Consider the following 21,549-nt stretch of genomic DNA (forward strand, 5'->3'; position numbering starts at 1 on the left):
GCTGGGACGGCGGAGAGCTCTGTGGCAAAGTATGTCGCTCTTGGGCTCAGATCTGCCTCTATGATGGGACTGGTCTTCATTACATCATCCTCATATATAACTTTGCAAATAGTCCTAGAAGTGAATGTATGCTGGTTCTCTGCCGACCTACGCGTCCCCCTGGGTGCAGACGATGAGCAGGGAGGGTACTGGCCAGAGGCCTTGGACGCAGGTAAAGCTATCTCCAGTAAGTGGCACTAGAGAGCCAGCTTCCTTTTGAAAGGAAACAAATTTGCATACCTCCTCCCAGGGACCATTGCATGGCCTAGTAATCTCCCTTAGTCCCTCCCAGCCAACCCCTACCCTACTCTGCAGTGACGAAAACCCCAAACGGGTGTGTGTAGATGGGGTTTTCTTTTGGAGAAGATATTGGTTTTGGCTATTTTTGGTGAGGCTATTATAGGGATGACAGTGACTTATAGGCTAAATGTACTAGAAGACTGTTGTCCATGCCCCCCACCCAAATAGTCTCATGAAGTGGTTTCTGCTTGAAAAACTCAACATTTTTGAATGTTCCAAAAAACTTGGACAGAATTCAGTTACGTCTGCCTCAGATTTTCCTTCCTTTCATTTATAAAACCCCCAACCACCCAACACTGGTACTAGAGGGTTGGTCTATGTGTAGCCGACGTCACTAGCTGCTTTGTATATAGCCATAGGTGGCGGTACTGAGCTGTATATAGCCATGGGTGGCGGTCCGGAGCTGTATATAGCCGTAGGTGGCAGTACTGAGCTGTATATAGCCATGGGTGGCAGTACGGAGCTGTATATAGCCGTAGGTGGCGGTACTGAGCTGCATATAGCCGTAGGTGGCGGTACTGAGCTGCATATAACCGTAGGTGGCAGTACGGAGCTGTATATAGCTGTAGGTGGCAGTACTGAGCTGTATATAGCCATGGGTGGCAGTACGGAGCTGCATATAGCTGTAGGTGGCAGTACTGAGCTGTATATAGCCATGGGTGGCAGTACTGAGCTGTATATAGCCATGGGTGGCAGTACGGAGCTGTATATAGCTGTCGGTGGCAGTACTGAGCTGTATATAGCCATGGGTGGCAGTACGGAGCTGTATATAGCTGTAGGTGGCGGTACCGAGCTGCGTATAGCTGTAGGTGGCGGTACCGAGCTGCGTATAGCTGTAGGTGGCGGTACCGAGCTGCGTATAGCTGTAGGTGGCGGTACCGAGCTGCGTATAGCTGTAGGTGGCGGTACCGAGCTGCGTATAGCTGTAGGTGGCGGTACCGAGCTGCGTATAGCTGTAGGTGGCGGTACCGAGCTGCGTATAGCTGTAGGTGGCGGTACCGAGCTGCGTATAGCTGTAGGTGGCGGTACCGAGCTGCGTATAGCTGTAGGTGGCGGTACCGAGCTGCGTATAGCTGTAGGTGGCGGTACCGAGCTGCGTATAGCTGTAGGTGGCGGTACCGAGCTGCGTATAGCTGTAGGTGGCGGTACCGAGCTGCGTATAGCTGTAGGTGGCGGCATTATATTTCTGCTGCTCCCCGTATTCCGTTGTTTTTCCCTTTAATCTGCCGTCTGGTTCCTACGGTTTGGCCTCTTTTGTTTCTTTGGTAATTTTTATGCTTTTACCAGGGGGCGTGTCTGACAGGGTAATTATGCAGAGCGGCCTATAGACACGCCCCTGAGGAACCCGTGAGCCACGCCCCCTGTAAAGACTATAAAGAGTAGCAGTAAATGATATGGCCTGTATGGCGAATTTTTAAAAAGAATAAATTGTAGTGGTCAGGGGCACGAGAATAGAATAAGGGCAGAAGCCGGTCCTGTGAGTCCTGACACTAACACTCCCCATATATGCAGACTGTATTTTCGGCCCTCCTTGGTTGGGGAACTCTTGTAAACGCTTACTACCTGCATAATCCTACAAGTGGGAGGCGGGCGGTCTGTAGTAAAGGGACCGCACCAAAGCTGATCAGCTCTATTCTGTAAAATCACCCTCATCGTTTATTCTGCTGTAGACGAAGCAAAAGTTGGTTCTTACAGGGATATTTGGCCTTTTTATTTTGTAGCAAGGGGGGGGGGGGGGTATTATAAAATACCAAAACCCAATGCCCCTCTAATCCCTCAGTGCAGACGCTCCGGCGGCCCCCAGACTTTGTCTACCAGCACTTGTCAGTACAGCGGGTAGAGGCGGAGCGGGGCCCCTGTATGACGACCTCCATACTCCCGTATGACCCATATTACCGGCTAGGACTCCTAGTATCCGTGCATTGCTCACCAGCGTCCTCTGAGCGGAGAGAACGTGGTGTTTGTGGCGCTCTCCCACCAGTTTGCTTTGTTAGTGGTTACTAAGGATCGATGCTTCCACCTCCCCGGCCTCCTCTGTTTGTGTCAGAGCGGAGGGAAATCCACATAGCGTCTGTACAGTTATTGAGCCTGACAGCCGGCTCCTCCATTCATTCCCATAAACACCTGCAGGTAATAGGCTCATACCACATATTTTCAGTGTTTTCATACATTTCGAGGCTTTGTGTGCTCAGTGTTATGTCTGGAGCTTTTGTTGTGCGGCGGGTGGCAATTATTTTTTTCCTCTGTTGCTATTTGTTGTACTATTTTTCGATTATAAACCTGCCGGGTTGTTTGGTGATAACCTTCAGATATTGTTCCCTACAGTTTCCACCTACAGTATATGTGTATATAATATGGAGAAAAGTGCTGGGACACTGCTTATTTGTTGTATTCAGATCTCTCCTTCAGTTCTATTGCCCCCCAGAGTATATTATCCGGCCCTATTGCCCCCCCCCCCCCCCGGAGTATAATAGCATAATATCCAGCCCTGTTGCGCCCCTTCCCCCGGAGTATAACGCCTGGCCCCTCGCGTTTGACACTTCTTCCTCCTAAATCTTCCCCATCACCTGTGAGTGATATTATTGAGAAGTGGAAGGAACTGCAGCAACTCAGCCACAAAATGGAGACCCTGTAATGTTACAGAGTGGGGGGCCGAGTGCTGAGGAGTAGAGGCCAGAAAAGTCACCATCACTCTACTGACCCCATAACTGCTTCCTCTGGTATTAACATCAGCACAAACACTGCGCCCCTGCTGGAGCTTCATGGCCAAGCAGCTGCACGCAGCCTTACATCACCAAGCACAATGCCGAGGGTTGGATGGATTGGTGTAAAGCCACCACCACTGCACTCTGGAGCAGAGGCGCACTGTGTTCTGTGAAGGAGGGACAACACTATGGGGGTGGTTTTCAGGGGTCAACCTCGACCCTTTAGTTCCAGTGATGGGGAATCTTAATGGACCATGTGAAAGGTTGTGTTCGGTCAGTAGGAGCCTCGGAATGAGGAGCTGCAGGGACCGTGCATCCTCCTGAGGCCGGGGTGACTCGGTCACAAAGCTGTAGCTCGTTGGCTTGTGTAGATAATTCTCCTTTTGCAGGTTAGACGTGTCAGACGTGACGAGTAGCGTACATTCCTGGTGGGAAGGAAAGTACAAGGATGATGGTTCTGCTGAGAATGTGTCTTATTTTTAGCTTTGATTTTTAGAGCTGAGCTGTCATGACGGAAGCACTTGTCAAGTGAATAGCTGTATTGGGGCTCGGAGGCTGCAGCGTTACCGCCGACCTCCCATAAACGTGCACAAGTCGCTCGCTGAGGAGGCTGCAGCGTTACCGCCGACTTCCCAGAAACGTGCACGCGTCGCTCACTGAGGAGGCTGCAGCGTTACCGCCGACCTCCCAGAAACGTGCACGCGTCGCTCGCTGAGGAGGCTGCAGCGTTACCGCCGACCTCCCAGAAACGTGCACTCGTCGCTCGCTGAGGAGGCTGCAGCGTTACCGCCGACCTCCCAGAAACGTGCACACGTCGCTCGCTGAGGAGGCTGCAGCGTTACCGCCGACCTCCCAGAAACGTGCACACGTCGCTCGCTGAGGAGGCTGCAGCTCAGGTGTGAGAGGGCAATAAACGATTTCCCCGAGGAGATAAGCGGCGTCCGATAACCGTGATCACTTCTGCAGCAGCGTGCGGTGCACATGGTCTCAGTGTTACCAGGACAAATGCTGGACATATTGACCAAAATTTGACGGATCAATTATAAGTGAATAGGAAATCCATTCCTGACTTTTCCTGTTAGGGAAAAGTTGAAATCTTATTGCAGATGTGAATAAAGCTCTAAAATCTAACATGGCCGAACCACTGGACAGAGGGGAGTAAGCTGCTGGCAGACATTTTTGGCAGTGACTTGTGTGGGAACCAAGGATTGAACATATTGAAATCCAGTATGCACGATCCTCCTTGTTCCTTTGTGGCAGTGACTCTCCCCAAACTCCTCCCAGTATTATGTGTCCTCACTGGAGGAGGCCTTTTGTTTTACAGTCACATTTGCATATTTTGGGCTCGGCGCCCTCTGTTCTGGACGGCAGCGCGGCTCTGCTCGGGATGTGTGCTGTCACAACGTCGCCATTTTGAAGGTATTTTTTTTTATTAATCACTGTGCAGGTTGTAAACACTACAGATCCGTGTACGTCGGGAGAAGAAAGCTGATCTGTACGCCGTATCTGTCTTGTGTTCCCGTTTCTCCCCTCTCGTAATTCGGACCCGGGTGATCATTTACATACGATCCAATGTGGCCGATCACGTCCGTCTCGCCCAGCTCCTTGCTTAGAGGATTCGTTCATCTTGGCTAGAGTAAAATATGAAGCATCTCTGCCAATAATCTTCATGCAAATTCTTCCTATTTTGCATATAGCGCTCCTGTGTGTCTCCATGGTGACAGACTACAAGTAAACCAATGTAGTCTGACCCAGCCATTGTGCTCCCTCCCACTTTTCCTTTTGCTGCTTCTTATCGTACAAGTCGTAGGTTAATAAAATATGGCGGACAGATGGAAGTGTGACTTCGGGCCGGGTGTGTACGAGTCCAGGACGGACTCGCTGGAACATGGCTGAATCCACACCGTATGTAGATGCCTGTATTGTCACGATGTGATTATTATACCACCAGAAACATTTTTGATGCATTTTTTTTTTTATTTGACTGATACGACTGCCTGGCGGCTTGATGATGGCCTTTTTACTTGATGCCCGTGCTGACGGCACACAAGGTGTTTTTTTGCTGGTTCTGCCAACGGTTTAGTATTTCTTATGTATTAGGAGCTTATATGGTGCCATGCACTCGTCCCCGGTGGTCTGTGCAAGGCGAGGACACACACACAGCCCCTGATTCATTATTGCATTGCTTCTTTTTGTCTAGTTTTTGTCTGTTTTTCATTGGCGCCTTAGAAGTGTATTTTTTATTTTAGTCCCTGTGAGCAGGGTTTGGGGTTTCCAGCTGATTCTTCAAGTGCGTTATTTATTTATTTTTTTGTTATTCTTTATGTTGTTGCTGTTGTCTTTTTTTATTGTTATTATTTTATATATGTTTTTTTAAAGTTGCAACATCTTTGCGCAACTGTTCTCCAGTCTCACCACTTCCCTCTGGAGTGATTTTTATGGAAATCTGACTTTTTTTTTTGCAACATTTTAGAAGAACATGTGACTTTTTGCTCTAAAAAGGTGCAAGATTAAAATAAAGAGAATGTATGACTCCATGACCCTCATGCACCATTTTGATAAATTTGGCACAAATGGCTGTCCGTATATATACCAGTGCCCCGGGCTCTGCCTGGCCTCTCCGCATATACCAGTGCCCCGGGCTCTGCCTGGCCTCTCCGCATATACCAGTGCCCCGGGCTCTGCCTGGCCTCTCCGCATATACCAGTGCCCCGGGCTCTGCCTGGCCTCTCCGCATATACCAGTGCCCCGGGCTCTGCCTGGCCTCTCCGCATATACCAGTGCCCCGGGCTCTGCCTGGCCTCTCCGCATATACCAGTGCCCCGGGCTCTGCCTGGCCTCTCCGCATATACCAGTGCCCCGGGCTCTGCCTGGCCTCTCCGCATATACCAGTGCCCCGGGCTCTGCCTGGCCTCTCCGCATATACCAGTGCCCCGGGCTCTGCCTGGCTGTCCGTATATACCAGTGCCCCGGGCTCTGCCTGGCACGCACTATGCAGCAGATAATGACCGTAGGCTCCCATGATAAAGGCGCACGCCATGCGCGATCTGTACCGTATAGACTGCTGTAGTCTGCAGTCCGCCTTGTGGACACGTTTGCCATAAATGCCTGGAGCTCAGGATAAAGGCTCCCCGTCTCGGGTGGCCCAACAGTGAGTTTTGGCTAATGTCCCACATGAGGTGGTCAGCAGCGGTGAGTGGCACCACGTGGTCTAGTCATTGATTCATAAATCTCTTGTAGTCTCGCACCCATTGTCCCATGTATCGCCTCCCTAATAATACTGGGGTTAATGATTCCTGGACTGCCCCCCTTACTCGTCCCTAGCCGCTTTCTCCTGCCTAAGGCTGGCACGTTAAAGGCTCTTTATTTCACTGCTGAGGAGTTTTGCTGGACTTTCTGAGTCTCCTGTTGTGGGAGCGATGATGAGGTTATTTATTAACAAGGTCCGGTAACCAGATCCGCCTGTGTGCACCGTCCTCACCGTATTACTGATCACCTAACTCTGCCCTGTGGAGGGCGGCTAATACATCATTTATTCTACATAGCACAATACTGTTTACAGTTTCTTACCCCAAGGTATAGTTTTTATTTTTTTTACACCCCTTCAACCCTTATTGTAGAGATTAAACTTAGAAGGGTTTCCCACCATTAAATATGTTCATTATATAGAGTGCACTATGTAAAGGATATCATCTGTGATAACTTTTGCCATTTGCGTACAGCGTAGGGTGCCCTCTAGTGTTCAGAGTTCATTTCACTGTGCACATTCACCTAATGAGCTCTCTGCTTGTGGACACACCTGCCCGGCCACTCCCCACTGTCTCTGCACATTGGTCCTCTGGGCACTGTGGAGCGGCCAATAGTAATAATTTTCTGTCCTGCTTGTCAGGAAAGGAGCAAAAACTGTAGGACCTGGCCCGATTGCTGACTCATCCAGGGAAAGTAAGAAGGGACCATATTGTCAGCTGCCAGATGGGGAAGGAGACTTATTCTGTTCAGCGCTCTCATCTAGGGAAAGTAAGATGGGACCGTTTTGTCAGCTGCCAGATGGGGAAGGAGACTTATTCTGTTCAGAGCTCTCATCCAGGGAAAGTAAGAAGGGACCATATTGTCAGCTGCCAGATGGGGAAGGAGACTTATTCTGTTCAGAGCGCCCAACAGCAGCTTGTAGAAGTACAAAATGATGAGGTTTTTTTTTAATGGCAAAACAATTCAAATTACACTTTAAAATATCTATTTTTGACTTTGTTTAAACTTTATCTCCCAGGCAGTCCTGTAGACAATGAATGGAGTGGAGGTTGAACTTGAACCCCCTTCCCCCCAGTTCCTTTGATCCAGAGCACCATTCTCAGAATTGCTGCAGGGCCCCCGGTGTTCAGACCCCAAAAATCAGTGATTATCCTATAGATGGGGGGGAAACTGATGATTTAGGAATAACCTTTAAAATAAGACCATGTAGGTGAGTGGCTGACCATGAAGGATTGGTTTCCAGGGCTGATTACTTCAGAGGGTGCAGAGAGAAGCCCCATGATGGGAAACGCAATGGTGACCTCTGATTGTTTTATCTACACATGCAGTTACCAGAAGGTGTAACAGAGGAACAGCGCAGAGAAAAGGATGCAAATATTTACCAAGACTCTTCATTTCCAGTATTGGAGCCCTGCGGATGTCAGTGGTGCCCCTTTTGAGGGGCTTTTGGTTTTCCGTCGTGGTGTCCATCCATTTACTAGACAAAATGATTCTGCTTTTTTCCCGTTCTTTTGGACTGATCTGTGATTTTTTTTTTTTTGCCTTTTCTGACAGTCCTGTTTTCTCGCCGCTTATATGTAAGGCATTCTGCTGTGATACGGTCACATCTGACGCCAGGGCTTTTCTTTTTCAGACGTCACAACCACAGAGCAGCCGGACCTGTTCCTGAAGAAGCTTCAGCAGTGCTGTGTGATCTTTGATTTTATGGATACACTGTCTGATCTGAAAATGAAGGAATACAAACGGTCTACGCTGAACGAGCTGGTGGACTACATCACGATAAGCAGAGGCTGCCTCACAGAACAGACCTACCCTGAAGTAGTAAGAATGGTAAGTCCTGAGACCACCTCTGTCCACAGGATTCCCCCCCACTAGAAGCAAAACCAGACCGTCTGACCATCCCGACAACCTGATCCCTGGGCGATCTCGCCTGTTTGCTGAGTGTGGAGAGCCAGACCCCATGGAGGCATCATGTACTTATAAAGGGTTTATGGATGATGAGGCATCCACTATAAGCGCTCGTTCAGACAAACGTATGTGCCCGGATAGCACAAAGCGTGATTGTAGCCAGTGTGCTCGAGCTCCCGAGAAGTTTTCCATGTGAACCTATGGTCTGCCGTAATGTAGCTGAACAATGCATGTAATAGCCGGCAGCTCGTGCACATGTCCGCGATGCAGAAGAGCTTACAATCTAAGAGTGGGTTAATGCAAGACGGAGTTCTTGCAGAAATGTAAAAGTAATTTCCATTTGTTTTTATTCCTGCAGCAAACACTAATTTTTCTGCAAACGCATTCAGATAAAAAGAATGGAGGCCTCCTCGACTTCTGACACTGCCATGGATCCAGGCCTATTTTGTCGTGTGTGCTGGTTCCAGAAGTGATGACTATGCCGTCTGAATGCCACAGATTGGCTGCAGTGGTCAGGTGTCTAGAACAGCCTGTCGTTGAATATCTCTCCAGCGCTCTGTTTAATTCACCTGACCACTGCTGCCAACCAGTCTTCAGCAGCCCTGTGACATCTGGATGGCGTGGTTATTGCTCCCAGAACTGCGATTAACTGCAGCGATCAGGTGTCGAACAGTGCGTCAATGTTTCTCTAATGACAAACTATTTCGTTCACCTTACCGCTGCAATCAGTCTGTCTTCAGCAGTCCTGTGGCAGCTGGGCGACGCTGTCATCACTTCTGGGCCACCAGAATGGCCTGCACTGCATCACCAGGAGTGGCAGGGAGTGACTGCACCTCCATTTATTGTTTTATAGCATCTTATTCCTCAAATGTCAGAAAACCTCGAAATGAAGTGATTTACAGAGTGTTTCTTCCGTGTTGTGTGGCGGCCCGCCGTTTCTTCCGTGTTGTGTGGCGGCCCGCCGTTTCTTCCGTGTTGTGTGGCGGCCCGCCGTTTCTTCCGTGTTGTGTGGCGGCCCGCCGTTGCTTCCGTGTTGTGTGGCGGCCCGCCGTTGCTTCCGTGTTGTGTGGCGGCCCGCCGTTGCTTCCGTGTTGTGTGGCGGCCCGCCGTTGCTTCCGTGTTGTGTGGCGGCCCGCCGTTGCTTCCGTGTTGTGTGGCGGCCCGCCGTTGCTTCCGTGTTGTGTGGCGGCCCGCCTTGGCTTCCGTGTTGTGTGGCGGCCCGCCGTGGCTTCCGTGTTGTGTGGCGGTTGCGTCCCGCCGTGGCTTCCGTGTTGTGTGGCGGCCCGCCGTGGCTTCCGTGTTGTGTGGCGGCCCGCCTTGGCTTCCGTGTTGTGTGGCGGCCCGCCTTGGCTTCCGTGTTGTGTGGCGGCCCGCCGTGGCTTCCGTGTTGTGTGGCGGCCCGCCTTGGCTTCCGTGTTGTGTGGCGGCCCGCCGTGGCTTCCGTGTTGTGTGGCGGCCCGCCTTGGCTTCCGTGTTGTGTGGCGTCCCGCCGTGGCTTCCGTGTTGTGTGGCGGCCCGCCTTGGCTTCCGTGTTGTGTGGCGGCCCGCCTTGGCTTCCGTGTTGTGTGGCGTCCCGCCGTGGCTTCCGTGTTGTGTGGCGGTTGCGTCCCGCCGTGGCTTCCGTGTTGTGTGGCGGCCCGCCGTTTCTTCCGTGTTGTGTGGCGGCCCGCCGTTGCTTCCGTGTTGTGTGGCGGCCCGCCGTTGCTTCCGTGTTGTGTGGCGGCCCGCCGTTGCTTCTGTGTTGTGTGGCGGCCCGCCGTTGCTTCCGTGTTGTGTGGCGGCCCGCCGTTGCTTCCGTGTTGTGTGGCGGCCCGCCGTGGCTTCCGTGTTGTGTGGCGGTTGCGTCCCGCCGTGGCTTCCGTGTTGTGTGGCGGCCCGCCGTGGCTTCCGTGTTGTGTGGCGGCCCGCCTTGGCTTCCGTGTTGTGTGGCGGCCCGCCTTGGCTTCCGTGTTGTGTGGCGGCCCGCCGTGGCTTCCGTGTTGTGTGGCGGCCCGCCGTGGCTTCCGTGTTGTGTGGCGGCCCGCCGTGGCTTCCGTGTTGTGTGGCGGCCCGCCGTGGCTTCCGTGTTGTGTGGCGGCCCGCCTTGGCTTCCGTGTTGTGTGGCGGCCCGCCGTGGCTTCCGTGTTGTGTGGCGGCCCGCCTTGGCTTCCGTGTTGTGTGGCGGTTGCGTCCCGCCGTGGCTTCCGTGTTGTGTGGCGGCCCGCCGTGGCTTCCGTGTTGTGTGGCGGCCCGCCTTGGCTTCCGTGTTGTGTGGCGGCCCGCCGTGGCTTCCGTGTTGTGTGGCGGTTGCGTCCCGCCGTGGCTTCCGTGTTGTGTGGCGGCCCGCCGTTGCTTCCGTGTTGTGTGGCGGCCCGCCTTGGCTTCCGTGTTGTGTGGCGGTTGCTGCCCGCCGTGGCTTCCGTGTTGTGTGGCGGCCCGCCGTGGCTTCCGTGTTGTGTGGTGGCCCGCCTTGGCTTCCGTGTTGTGTGGCGGCCCGCCGTGGCTTCCGTGTTGTGTGGCGGCCCGCCGTGGCTTCCGTGTTGTGTGGCGGCCCGCCGTGGCTTCCGTGTTGTGTGGCGGCCCGCCGTGGCTTCCGTGTTGTGTGGCGGCCCGCCGTGGCTTCCGTGTTGTGTGGCGGCCCGCCGTGGCTTCCGTGTTGTGTGGCGGCCCGCCGTGGCTTCCGTGTTGTGTGGCGGCCCGCCGTGGCTTCCGTGTTGTGTGGCGGCCCGCCTTGGCTTCCGTGTTGTGTGGCGGCCCGCCGTGGCTTCCGTGTTGTGTGGCGGCCCGCCTTGGCTTCCGTGTTGTGTGGCGGCCCGCCGTGGCTTCCGTGTTGTGTGGCGGCCCGCCTTGGCTTCCGTGTTGTGTGGCGGCCCGCCGTGGCTTCCGTGTTGTGTGGCGGCCCGCCTTGGCTTCCGTGTTGTGTGGCGGCCCGCCGTGGCTTCCGTGTTGTGTGGCGGCCCGCCTTGGCTTCCGTGTTGTGTGGCGGTTGCGTCCCGCCGTGGCTTCCGTGTTGTGTGGCGGCCCGCCTTGGCTTCCGTGTTGTGTGGCGGCCCGCCTTGGCTTCCGTGTTGTGTGGCGTCCCGCCGTGGCTTCCGTGTTGTGTGGCGGTTGCGTCCCGCCGTGGCTTCCGTGTTGTGTGGCGGCCCGCCGTTTCTTCCGTGTTGTGTGGCGGCCCGCCGTTGCTTCCGTGTTGTGTGGCGGCCCGCCGTTGCTTCCGTGTTGTGTGGCGGCCCGCCGTTGCTTCCGTGTTGTGTGGCGGCCCGCCTTGGCTTCCGTGTTGTGTGGCGGCCCGCCGTGGCTTCCGTGTTGTGTGGCGGTTGCGTCCCGCCGTGGCTTCCGTGTTGTGTGGCGGCCCGCCGTGGCTTCCGTGTTTGGCGGCCCGCCTTGGCTTCCGTGTTGTGTGGCGGCCCGCCTTGGCTTCCGTGTTGTGTGGCGGCCCGCCGTGGCTTCCGTGTTGTGTGGCGGTTGCGTCCCGCCGTGGCTTCCGTGTTGTGTGGCGGCCCGCCGTTGCTTCCGTGTTGTGTGGCGGCCCGCCGTGGCTTCCGTGTTGTGTGGCGGCCCGCCTTGGCTTCCGTGTTGTGTGGCGGCCCGCCGTGGCTTCTGTGTTGTGTGGCGGTTGCGTCCCGCCGTGGCTTCCGTGTTGTGTGGCGGCCCGCCGTGGCTTCCGTGTTGTGTGGCGGCCCGCCTTGGCTTCCGTGTTGTGTGGCGGCCCGCCGTGGCTTCCGTGTTGTGTGGCGGTTGCGTCCCGCCGTGGCTTCCGTGTTGTGTGGCGGCCCGCCGTTGCTTCCGTGTTGTGTGGCGGCCCGCCTTGGCTTCCGTGTTGTGTGGCGGTTGCTGCCCGCCGTGGCTTCCGTGTTGTGTGGCGGCCCGCCGTGGCTTCCGTGTTGTGTGGTGGCCCGCCTTGGCTTCCGTGTTGTGTGGCGGCCCGCCGTGGCTTCCGTGTTGTGTGGCGGCCCGCCGTGGCTTCCGTGTTGTGTGGCGGCCCGCCGTGGCTTCCGTGTTGTGTGGCGGCCCGCCGTGGCTTCCGTGTTGTGTGGCGGCCCGCCGTGGCTTCCGTGTTGTGTGGCGGCCCGCCGTGGCTTCCGTGTTGTGTGGCGGCCCGCCTTGGCTTCCGTGTTGTGTGGCGGCCCGCTGTGGCTTCCGTGTTGTGTGGTGGTTGCTGCCCGCCGTGGCTTCCGTGTTGTGTGGCGGCCCGCCGTGGCTTCCGTGTTGTGTGGCGGCCCGCCGTGGCTTCCGTGTTGTGTGGCGGCCCGCCGTGTCTTCCATGCAGTGGTCTTGGTCCTCAGCGCTGCTGTAATCCATCCTACACATACAGGGGAAGTCGGGATTTAATTATAAACACGCCACTTCCTCCTTCAAAGCACAGGATGGAAAACTCATCAGGAGTTAAAAGGATCAGAGCGGTGGGACCCGGCAGACCAGTTGTATGACGCGTGGGGATGGGAGGGCGAAGCGACTGGTTTTGCTTTGGTGAATATGAGCCTCGTCCACAGAAACAGATTAACATGGGATGATTAAAGCTGGAGCATTAGCCTGGCCGTCACTCCACAGTACGGGATGATGAAGGGGGACGTACACCAAATCCTGCAATCAGCATAGTGAGCAGGAAGTGCGCGGCCTCGTTAATGCCACCGTGCTGCTTGCTAGTGCTGCCCTACAATAGATATCGAACACCTTCTCAGCGCTCAGTCCATGTATTGGGGGCAAATGATGGACTCACTGAGCTGTGTAATACTGCCACTTGTGCTACTCATTATACCTGTGGCGACTACAGCTCCCAACATATGGCCGCCTCCATAGCCAGGACCTGCTAGAAATCCTGGGAGAACTTGAGGGACTGAAGGAATGTCTTTTCCACCAATTCTCCCCGCAGATGGGGGGGCTGCAGGGTTAGAGCCCACCGATCCAGACCTTTATGTCATCTCTTATGGAAAGTCATAAGTAGCTGACGTGATGATATCCCCTTAGTGCGTTTTCTGAACTCCTGAGACTGTAAAAAGCAGGAAAATCTGCAGTGGGTTTAACCCTTTACATCTTTGCATCATGTCGCTACCACGTCCTTGTTCGCACTGCGAGATGCTGCAGACAATACTGATTTGTAGGTTTCTTTTAAAGGAGGCGATCAGTCTGTGAACGATCTGATCGCCGCCTGTTACATGGATGACCAGGAACAAGTAGAACTGATTTTCGTTAGAATAATTATTCGTCGGCCTGTGTCAGTGGACCTTCTATTAGCTGTCTGTTTTCCTTGTACTGTGCCTTTAATACTTGTCTTGTACAGTGTAATTATTAACCCTGGAACAATATGGACTTTGGCTTCTTATGCACAGTAAGGAGTGAGCCTAATATAGACGCTGATGACGGAGTGAGCCTAATATAGACGCTGATGACAGCTTCCTCCCCACACCTAGTTGTCACGCTTATAATCTGTCAGCTATTTTTTTGCTATGTAATCTGAGAACAGCATGATATAGAGACAGAGACCCTGATTCCAGTGATGTGTCACTTTCTGGGCTGCTTGCTGTAATTTTGATGAAATCACTGTTTTATCAGCAGGAGATTAACACTAGCGGACTAGTAAACAAGTAGTCCAGCCACGCCCCCACCACTGATTGGCTGCTTTCTGCCTATGCAGAGTGTATATAAAAAGCTGCCAATCACTGGTGTTGGTGGGGATATACACAGCTCAGCATTCAGAGAACTCCTATATCTACAGCAGAGAGAACAGTTTTTAATCAAAACTGCAGCAAGTAGCCCAGTGATACACCACTATAACCTGGGTCTCTGCCCCTACATTATGCTGCAATCAGATGGGGTAGCAAAAACCTGGTGACCGATTTCCTTAAAATTACATCTGTCAGTAGGATCAACCCCACCCCCAAGCCGTCCATAGGGGCATGTACGTCATAGAAAGTTGAGTGAAGTGTGTGTTGATATCTGCGATCTGATGTCCTATTTCAGCAAAATCCACATTTTTCTTTTATGTAAATAAGCTGTTAAGATCTATGGGCCGGAGAGAGATCTCCCTGAGAATCTGCCTCTAGAGCTTACTATAAATGAAAGGGGGAGATAACAACAGTATGAGACATGTAATGACTGACAGTCTGCTCTCACAATCGCACACTGCTTTGCACTGAGAGCAGAGCTGCACTTTCTTATTACACACACTACTGCAGCGCTCTGCCGGGCCGGTGTGTCTGCAGAGCTGTGTGATTGAGAGCAGACTGTCAGTTATTACATGTCTCACGCCGGTAACTCCCCTTTCATGTAATCTCTGGAGGCAGATTCTCAGGGAGATCTATGTCCGGCCCATAGATCTTAGCAGCTTGTTTACATTTTAAGAAAAAACATGGATTTCTCTGGAGTAAGACATCGGATCCCAGATATAAAGGTATCATTTTATTCTGCTTTCTATGACCTACATACCCATATAGACGGCTTAGGAGGGGTGATCCTACTGACAGATGCCCTTTTAACTCTTATAACTAAAGTAGTTACTCCGAATTTACAGCAACCAAAGAGTGAAATTACTTGCAATTCAGATTTTTAAAAAAAATATTAATGTGGGGAACAGGGGACCTAAAAGATCAGAACATGTTGGCAATTAGTGGAGAGGCACTAAGCCCGGCCGCACCAGTCCTTCGTTAGTCAGCCGTACTTGTGACATATTCAGGACGGCGGAGTCTTGGAACGAGTCTGCCCAGCCTCCCGATCCCTGTGACCTGTTATGACGTTGGTCTTCCTATACTTCCTGACCGGCCTTCCTGCACTTCACAGGGGTCTTAAAGTGAACTGATCTGTCTGAGATGCGGCTCTCTGTTTTCTTTTTGCACATAACTCTTATGGATGGGTCATGAATGTGTCAACCTGCGCCCAGACAACCCCTTTAATTCCGAGGCTTATAAAAAAAAGTTTCTACCCTTGTGCAGCCAGGCAGTCAGAACACTGCCACCTAGTGGCTAGTGCATGCAGTCCTGTTGTAGAGATTACTTTATCTGTCAAGTGACGAGTTGTTCTCATGTGTCCATGTGTTTAGGTATCTTGCAATATATTTAGGACCCTCCCTCCGAGCGACAGCAACGAGTTTGATCCTGAAGAAGATGAACCCACCCTCGAAGCGTCGTGGCCCCACTTACAGGTACGTACCCCCCCCCCCCCCCCAGTGCTGTCCATAGGTCCTGCATGTAACACAGCGAGTATTCATGGCGGATTGTCAGCTCCTAGTGCTCAAGTGTAAAAATAGAAGTGACTCCTCCACTCCCAGCCGCGAAAAAAGCTCCTTGTATGGCCTCCGACTTAAATCTAAACATTATAAGTCTCAGAGACCAGGGTTGACGTGACACATGAAGTCCGCTCACATCAGAGTGGCAGAGCGATGTCCCTCATCAAGGCTCCATGTAGGGAGATTCTCACAATTCGGAAGCTGACCAGAGGGACTGAGACTATAAAAATTAGTTTTGCATTGGGTTTGAAGTGTTGGGTCAGGATTCGGAGTATTTATTTTGTAGTCATTTGTCATCACTCATGGACACACAGATAATGATTCCTGTACCCCAATATATTGCACATGCCTATTATAAGGACACACATACAGAGTTACAGGTCACCTGTAATATGGTCTAGTGCTGGAACCGCGCTAAGATTTAAAGGGGATGTCCCACAAACTTCATGGATAGTTGATAAATGTATTATCGCTGGGGGTCCGACTGCTGGAACCGCCATCATTGAGAATAAAAGGTCCCAAAGTCCCCCCTGTGACTGAAGAGTTGGTAAGCATGTGCAGTCATGGCTTTGTGTAGGAGTGCCGGTCGCACATTTTCACTACCACAACGTTCACAAAGGCGGCTTTGGGTGCTCCGTCCTAAGGATTTGTGGGAGTCACGTCAGCCGGACCCCCAGCATTAATACTTTTTATCATCTATCATGTCTATTGGCGATCTATAGAACCGTTTTGCATCGGCTAGGTCAGTGATCGGTAACTCTGCATTCCTGGCTCCTCTTTTGATTAGTCAGTGGTGACGCGACATGACGCCACGCCACGCCAGCCGTGGATAATGGAGAATGGCCGGGAAGGTAAGAGATTGTCGGGCTTCCCATCCAGCGGTCACTGACCTGACAGCTAAATTGGGCTAGTGGCTTCGCAGGACTTCGCTCAGACAACCTCTTTTAATGTGATCTATTTCTAGAAGGAATGGCCAAACTATGGCTGTTGGAGTTAAAGGGGTTATCCAGTGTCTGAACCGAGCGGTGCAAATGACTTTACGATCCCACACACCTGTACACAATCGGTCGCTGTCAGGTTATTATCCTCCGAATAGGACGTGTATACGCGTCCCGGCAGATGGTGGGGGTCGTAACATCATTGGAGCCAAGAAGCTTTTATTGACGTATCCTAAAACTTTTTTGAAAGTCTCTTTTGTGTGTTAATGAGCCATTTCTTCCTTACTGTAAACAGCTGATCTATCCCATATCCGGGAGGACCAGCACCCGTCTGGGACGTGCCATATGGGACTGGCTCCTAGGTCCCGTCATCACCCTCCTGACATCTTCCCCGCTGGGCGATCTCGCGACTTACGCGTTTCCCTTTTTTTTTTTTCTCTTCCAGCTTGTATATGAATTTTTCATACGATTTTTGGAAAGCCAAGAATTTCAGCCCAGTATTGCCAAAAAGTACATAGATCAAAAATTTGTATTACAGGTAAGTGCATCTTGTTCCCTGATTAACACATTTGTTTTTTTAAGGTCCTTTTTATTTCATCATTTCCTTTTGTGATGGAGGCGTCAAATAATCCGATGGTTTCTTATCACCAGTAACAAATGTAGTGTCCGTCCTTACTGATTGGAGGGGGTTGTTTAAAGGGATTCTCTCACTGCAACCATCCCTTTTTATTTGCACTGTTATGACATCTTAGGGGTTATGCAGGATTTATTAGGATTTATCTGATTTCTGCAAGCGGCCGGACCTCTCATTGATATTCAGAAAACCGATAAAACAACGAGCGAATGCAAATTGCGCAAAGTGCAAACTTCCATTTTTATCCGATCGATAAGACAGTCCGATCTCTAAACCTAAATACCATAGATCCGGTCGTCCTAACTTTTCGTCCTTCTAGACACGAGTGTTACGAGCCCGTTCCTGGCCTGTGCTGCGAGTCGGCTTGTAGATGGTGATCCGACCGTACTCTGCAGGGTACACCAGCTCTCTCTTGCTGAGCCGCTTGGGTTGGCTGGAAGACATTTGTTGCTAAGAGACAAATATTTTAGGAATCTTGTCGAGCCTCCCGTAGTCGTTGTCACTCTTTCTTCCCCCCACTTTTACTTCGCCTGATGTAATAAGCATGGAAATTATGCCAACACTTCAAGAAAGCGGCCCGAAAATAACCCTGCAAATGTATTTATAGAGCACGGAGGGCCGCGGAGCTCCATAATCTGAGTTCCTATGATTTTATTTTATACGTACGTTCTGAGGATTTATGGTCCATGGGAGGACCTGCCATAGGTGGCGATTTATATATGGGCTCACCGCTGCAGCCTGATGTGTGATGTCAGTGTACCTCAAACACTGGGTGGATTTATCCTCCGGATTCCAGCTGTGCCGTACAGCCACCATCTTCATAGAACGGCAGCCATCAGAGCTCCAATCACTACATGACTGCAGACTTGCATCTGATTTTTATTACAAGGCTGTGCCCCAGGTGGCAGCAGCTCTGGGCAGAGGAGAAGGATGGATTCCTGGCTCATGAACGTTTATATACATTGTTCTCCATGCTACATATAGGATCATACGCCCGTGCAATGCACCCGCTGAGATTAATGGCCGATATCCGCTCCTTTGAGGAACTTCTCAGTTCTCTTGTAATGTGATCTCTTCTGACACCTAGTGTCCATATGTGCTAGTGCGTTCTAACTATTTTGCACCAGTTACATTCACAGTGGGACATAGTCTGCACAGTGGTGGCATTATTAGTTTGCTCCTCGGTCGCAGATGCTTCCATTATCCCACACTAGCCATGATCATATACAGTAGAGACCGAAAGTTTGGACACACCTTCTCATTTAAAGATTTTTCTGTATTTTCAGGACTATGAAAATTGTACATTCACACTGAAGGCATCAAAACTATGAATTAACACATGTGGAATTATATACTTAACAAAAAAGTGTGAAACAACTGAAAATATGTCTTATATTCTAGGTTCTTCAAAGTAGCCACCTTTTTGCTTTGATGACTGCTTTGCACACTCTTGGCATTCTCTGGATGAGCTTCAAGAGGTAGTCACCGGAAATGGTCTTCGCTTCACAGGTGTGCCCTGTCAGGTTTAATAAGTGGGATTTCTTGCCTTATAAATGGGGTTGGGACCATCAGTTGTGTTGTGCAGAAGTCTGGTGGATACACAGCTGATAGTCCTACTGAATAGACTGTTAGCTGCTGTTTTCTTGCCATAATACAAATTCTAAGTAAAGAAAAACGAGTGGCCATCATTACTTTAAGAAATTAAGGTCAGTCAATGCAAAAAATTGGGAAAACTTTGAAAGTGTCCCCAAGTGCAGTTGCAAAAACCATCTAGCGCTACAAAGCAACTGGCTCACATGAGGACCGCCCCAGGAAAGGAAGACCAAGAGTCAACCAGCCTCAGAAATCGCAGGTTAACAGCAGCTCAGATTAGAGACCAGGTCAATGCCACACAGAGTTCTAGCAGCAGACACATCTCTTCAACAACTGTTAAGAGGAGACTTTGTGCAGCAGGCCTTCATGGTAAAATAGCTGCTAGGAAACCACTGCTAAGGACAGTCAACAAGCAGAAGAGACTTGTTTGGGCTAAAGAACACAAGGAATGGACATTAGACCAGTGGAAATCTGTGCTTTGGTCTGATGAGTCCAAATTTGAGATCTTTGGTTCCAACCCCCGTGTCTTTGTGCAACGCAGAAAAGGTGAACGGATGGACTCTACATGCCTGGTTCCCACCGTGAAGCATGGAGGAGGAGGTGTGATGGTGTGGGGGTGCTTTGCTGGTGAAACGGTTGGGGATTTATTCAAAATTAAAGGCATACTGAACCAGCATGGCTACCACAGCATCTGGCAGCGGCATGCTATTCCATCCGGTTTGCGTTTAGTTGGACCATCATTTATTTTTCAACAGGACAATGACCCCAAACACACCTCCAGGCTGTGTAAGGGCTATTTGACCAAGAAGGAGAGTGATGGGGTGCTACGCCAGATGACCTGGCCTCCACAGTCACCAGACCTGAACCCAATCGAGATGGTTTGGGGTGAGCTGGACCTCAGAGTGAAGGCTAATGGGCCAACAAGTGCTAAGCATCTCTGGGAACTCCTTCAAGATTGTTGGAAGACCATTTCCGGTGACTACCTCTTGAAGCTCATCAAGAGAATGCCAAGAGTGTGCAAAGCAGTCATCAAAGCAAAAGGTGGCTACTTTGAAGAACCTAGAATATAAGACATATTTTCAGTTGTTTCACACTTTTTTGTTAAATATATAATTCCACATGTGGTAATTCATAGTTTTGATGCCTTCAGTGTGAATGTACAATTTTCATAGTCATGAAAATACAGAAATTTCTTTAAATGAGAAGGTGTGTCCAAACTTTTGGTCTGTACTGTATAAGGTGGCCAACGCCTTTTAAAGAGTAAACTTTTTTTTTTTTCTTCTGTATTTTTTATTTTTTAGCCCCATAAATTCCCTGCATATCCGCGAGAGTCCAGATCACTGACTGCTCAGAAGGGCTGAAAGCTGGGCGCCTCTGAGCAGTACTTTGAGCAATCAGTTGGGGTCTCAGGACCTGGACCCCCCACTGATCTGCAGGGAATTTAAATGCCTAGAAAGGGTAAAACAAATTTTTAGTTTTTCTTTAAGTTTGACCAGACAGAGCCGAGTGTAGTGTTGTTTTTTCCCTCTCAACGGAGCCAGAAGTCCTTCAAGCTGGTGCCTTCAGGTTCTTGACATATTTCGGATACCTTTGCATCGTGTCCAGCACTTTCTCTCTACGTTTGTTTTGGACGTTCCATGAATTCTTACATCCGAGAATTGTTTAAGCCTCGGGCATATCGTCCGTCTTCCTTTACATTGCGTGCAGGTTCAAGCCCCCAGTTTAGACCAAGCCTCGCAGTTAGAAACTGCTGCTGGCCTTACATATACCGGAGTTATGAGACCACCCATATAAGCCCGGGTGTGCTGGGACCAGTAGTATTGTACCATCACCATCCCAGTTTGGCCTATGAACCTGGCCTTATAGAAATGGGGTAACAGAACCATTATTAACCCTGTGTGTACTAACTATTATTATTTTTCTTTCAGCTTTTAGAGCTATTTGACAGTGAAGACCCTCGTGAACGGGACTACCTAAAAACAGTCTTACACAGAATTTATGGCAAATTTCTCGGCCTTAGAGCGTTTATTCGAAAACAGATTAACAATATTTTTCTACGGTAAGTCTATGGGAACGTGTGCATTAAAGGGGCAGTCCACACCAAATGTCTCTTGTAACGTTCCCATTTTATTCCAGATTTGTCTATGAAACAGAACACTTTAATGGAGTAGCAGAACTGCTGGAAATATTAGGAAGGTAAGAGGCGCTCCTCAGCTTTTAGTCACACTTCTCGATATCGTATTCGTGGCTCTTGAAGTGTCTCTCCGGGCACCACTCGGGTGGCGAGTGTCGCGATGATGGCCGGGATGTGTGCACAGCCGGCAGGTATTGTGCTACCCGTCCTACTAATAGGATGCCTGCGCGTTATCTGCCTGATGCAAGCTACCCGTCAAAGCAACGCAGTCCACGACGCCCACCTCCCGATGCGGAAACGAGTGGTACCGGAGAGACCCGTTGACATTTCAATCCCAAATTGTGGAACTTTTAATCTTTAAAAAAATATTTCCTAAATCAGTAGATCTGCCTGAGCGCTCCTGTATTTGCAAAACCGTAGAGTATTCAAATGTTATTTGTAAGTGCTGTAATATTTAAATAAGCTGCCATCGTGCTAGATAAGCTAGATAAAATCATAAGCTGAAAACATTGCAATCAAGCACAAAAACTGATGTGCTGGATAGGAATGATCCCACTGTAAACAATAGGATCAGTTTCTCCATTATTTTTCCATCCCAGCACTTTGGAAACTACAGGGCCCCATACACACTAGACAGCAGATGGTTCGGCTGGCAGCTAACTCTTCCATACTCAGCTGCTCTCTCTGCTGAGACCCCTGTGTCCTCTATGAGAGTCGCTGCCAGACTCCTCCGAGTGCTCATCTCCCCGAAGGAAAAAAACAGAAGAATCCGCAGGCTGAAATCGAACAGGTCGGCTGTTTATCATCATGTCGGGGGCGAGTTGGAGGGACCCCTAAACACATAACAA

At 50.9% G+C, this 21,549-nt stretch overlaps 1 protein-coding gene across 4 annotated transcripts in view; it reads left to right on the plus strand.

The window, feature by feature from the left end:
- Positions 1-21,549, plus strand: part of PPP2R5E (protein phosphatase 2 regulatory subunit B'epsilon) — a 59,170-nt gene that overhangs the window by 20,458 nt on the left and 17,163 nt on the right. For 3 of the 4 annotated variants that reach the window (XM_073638697.1, XM_073638696.1, XM_073638695.1), the window contains exons 3-7: positions 7,927-8,123; positions 15,217-15,318; positions 16,786-16,878; positions 20,496-20,626; positions 20,704-20,763. In XM_073638697.1, coding sequence (XP_073494798.1) covers positions 7,927-8,123; positions 15,217-15,318; positions 16,786-16,878; positions 20,496-20,626; positions 20,704-20,763 — 583 coding nt within the window. Of the gene's footprint in view, positions 1-6,964; positions 6,987-7,926; positions 8,124-15,216; positions 15,319-16,785; positions 16,879-20,495; positions 20,627-20,703; positions 20,764-21,549 lie in introns of those variants that run through there. The other variant, XM_073638698.1, reaches the window with a different exon arrangement.

Source organism: Phyllobates terribilis, unplaced genomic scaffold (genome assembly GCF_046119375.1).
Source record: "Phyllobates terribilis strain yellow unplaced genomic scaffold, ASM4611937v1 Scaffold_7__3_contigs__length_470593459, whole genome shotgun sequence".
Taxonomy (NCBI): domain Eukaryota; kingdom Metazoa; phylum Chordata; class Amphibia; order Anura; family Dendrobatidae; genus Phyllobates; species Phyllobates terribilis.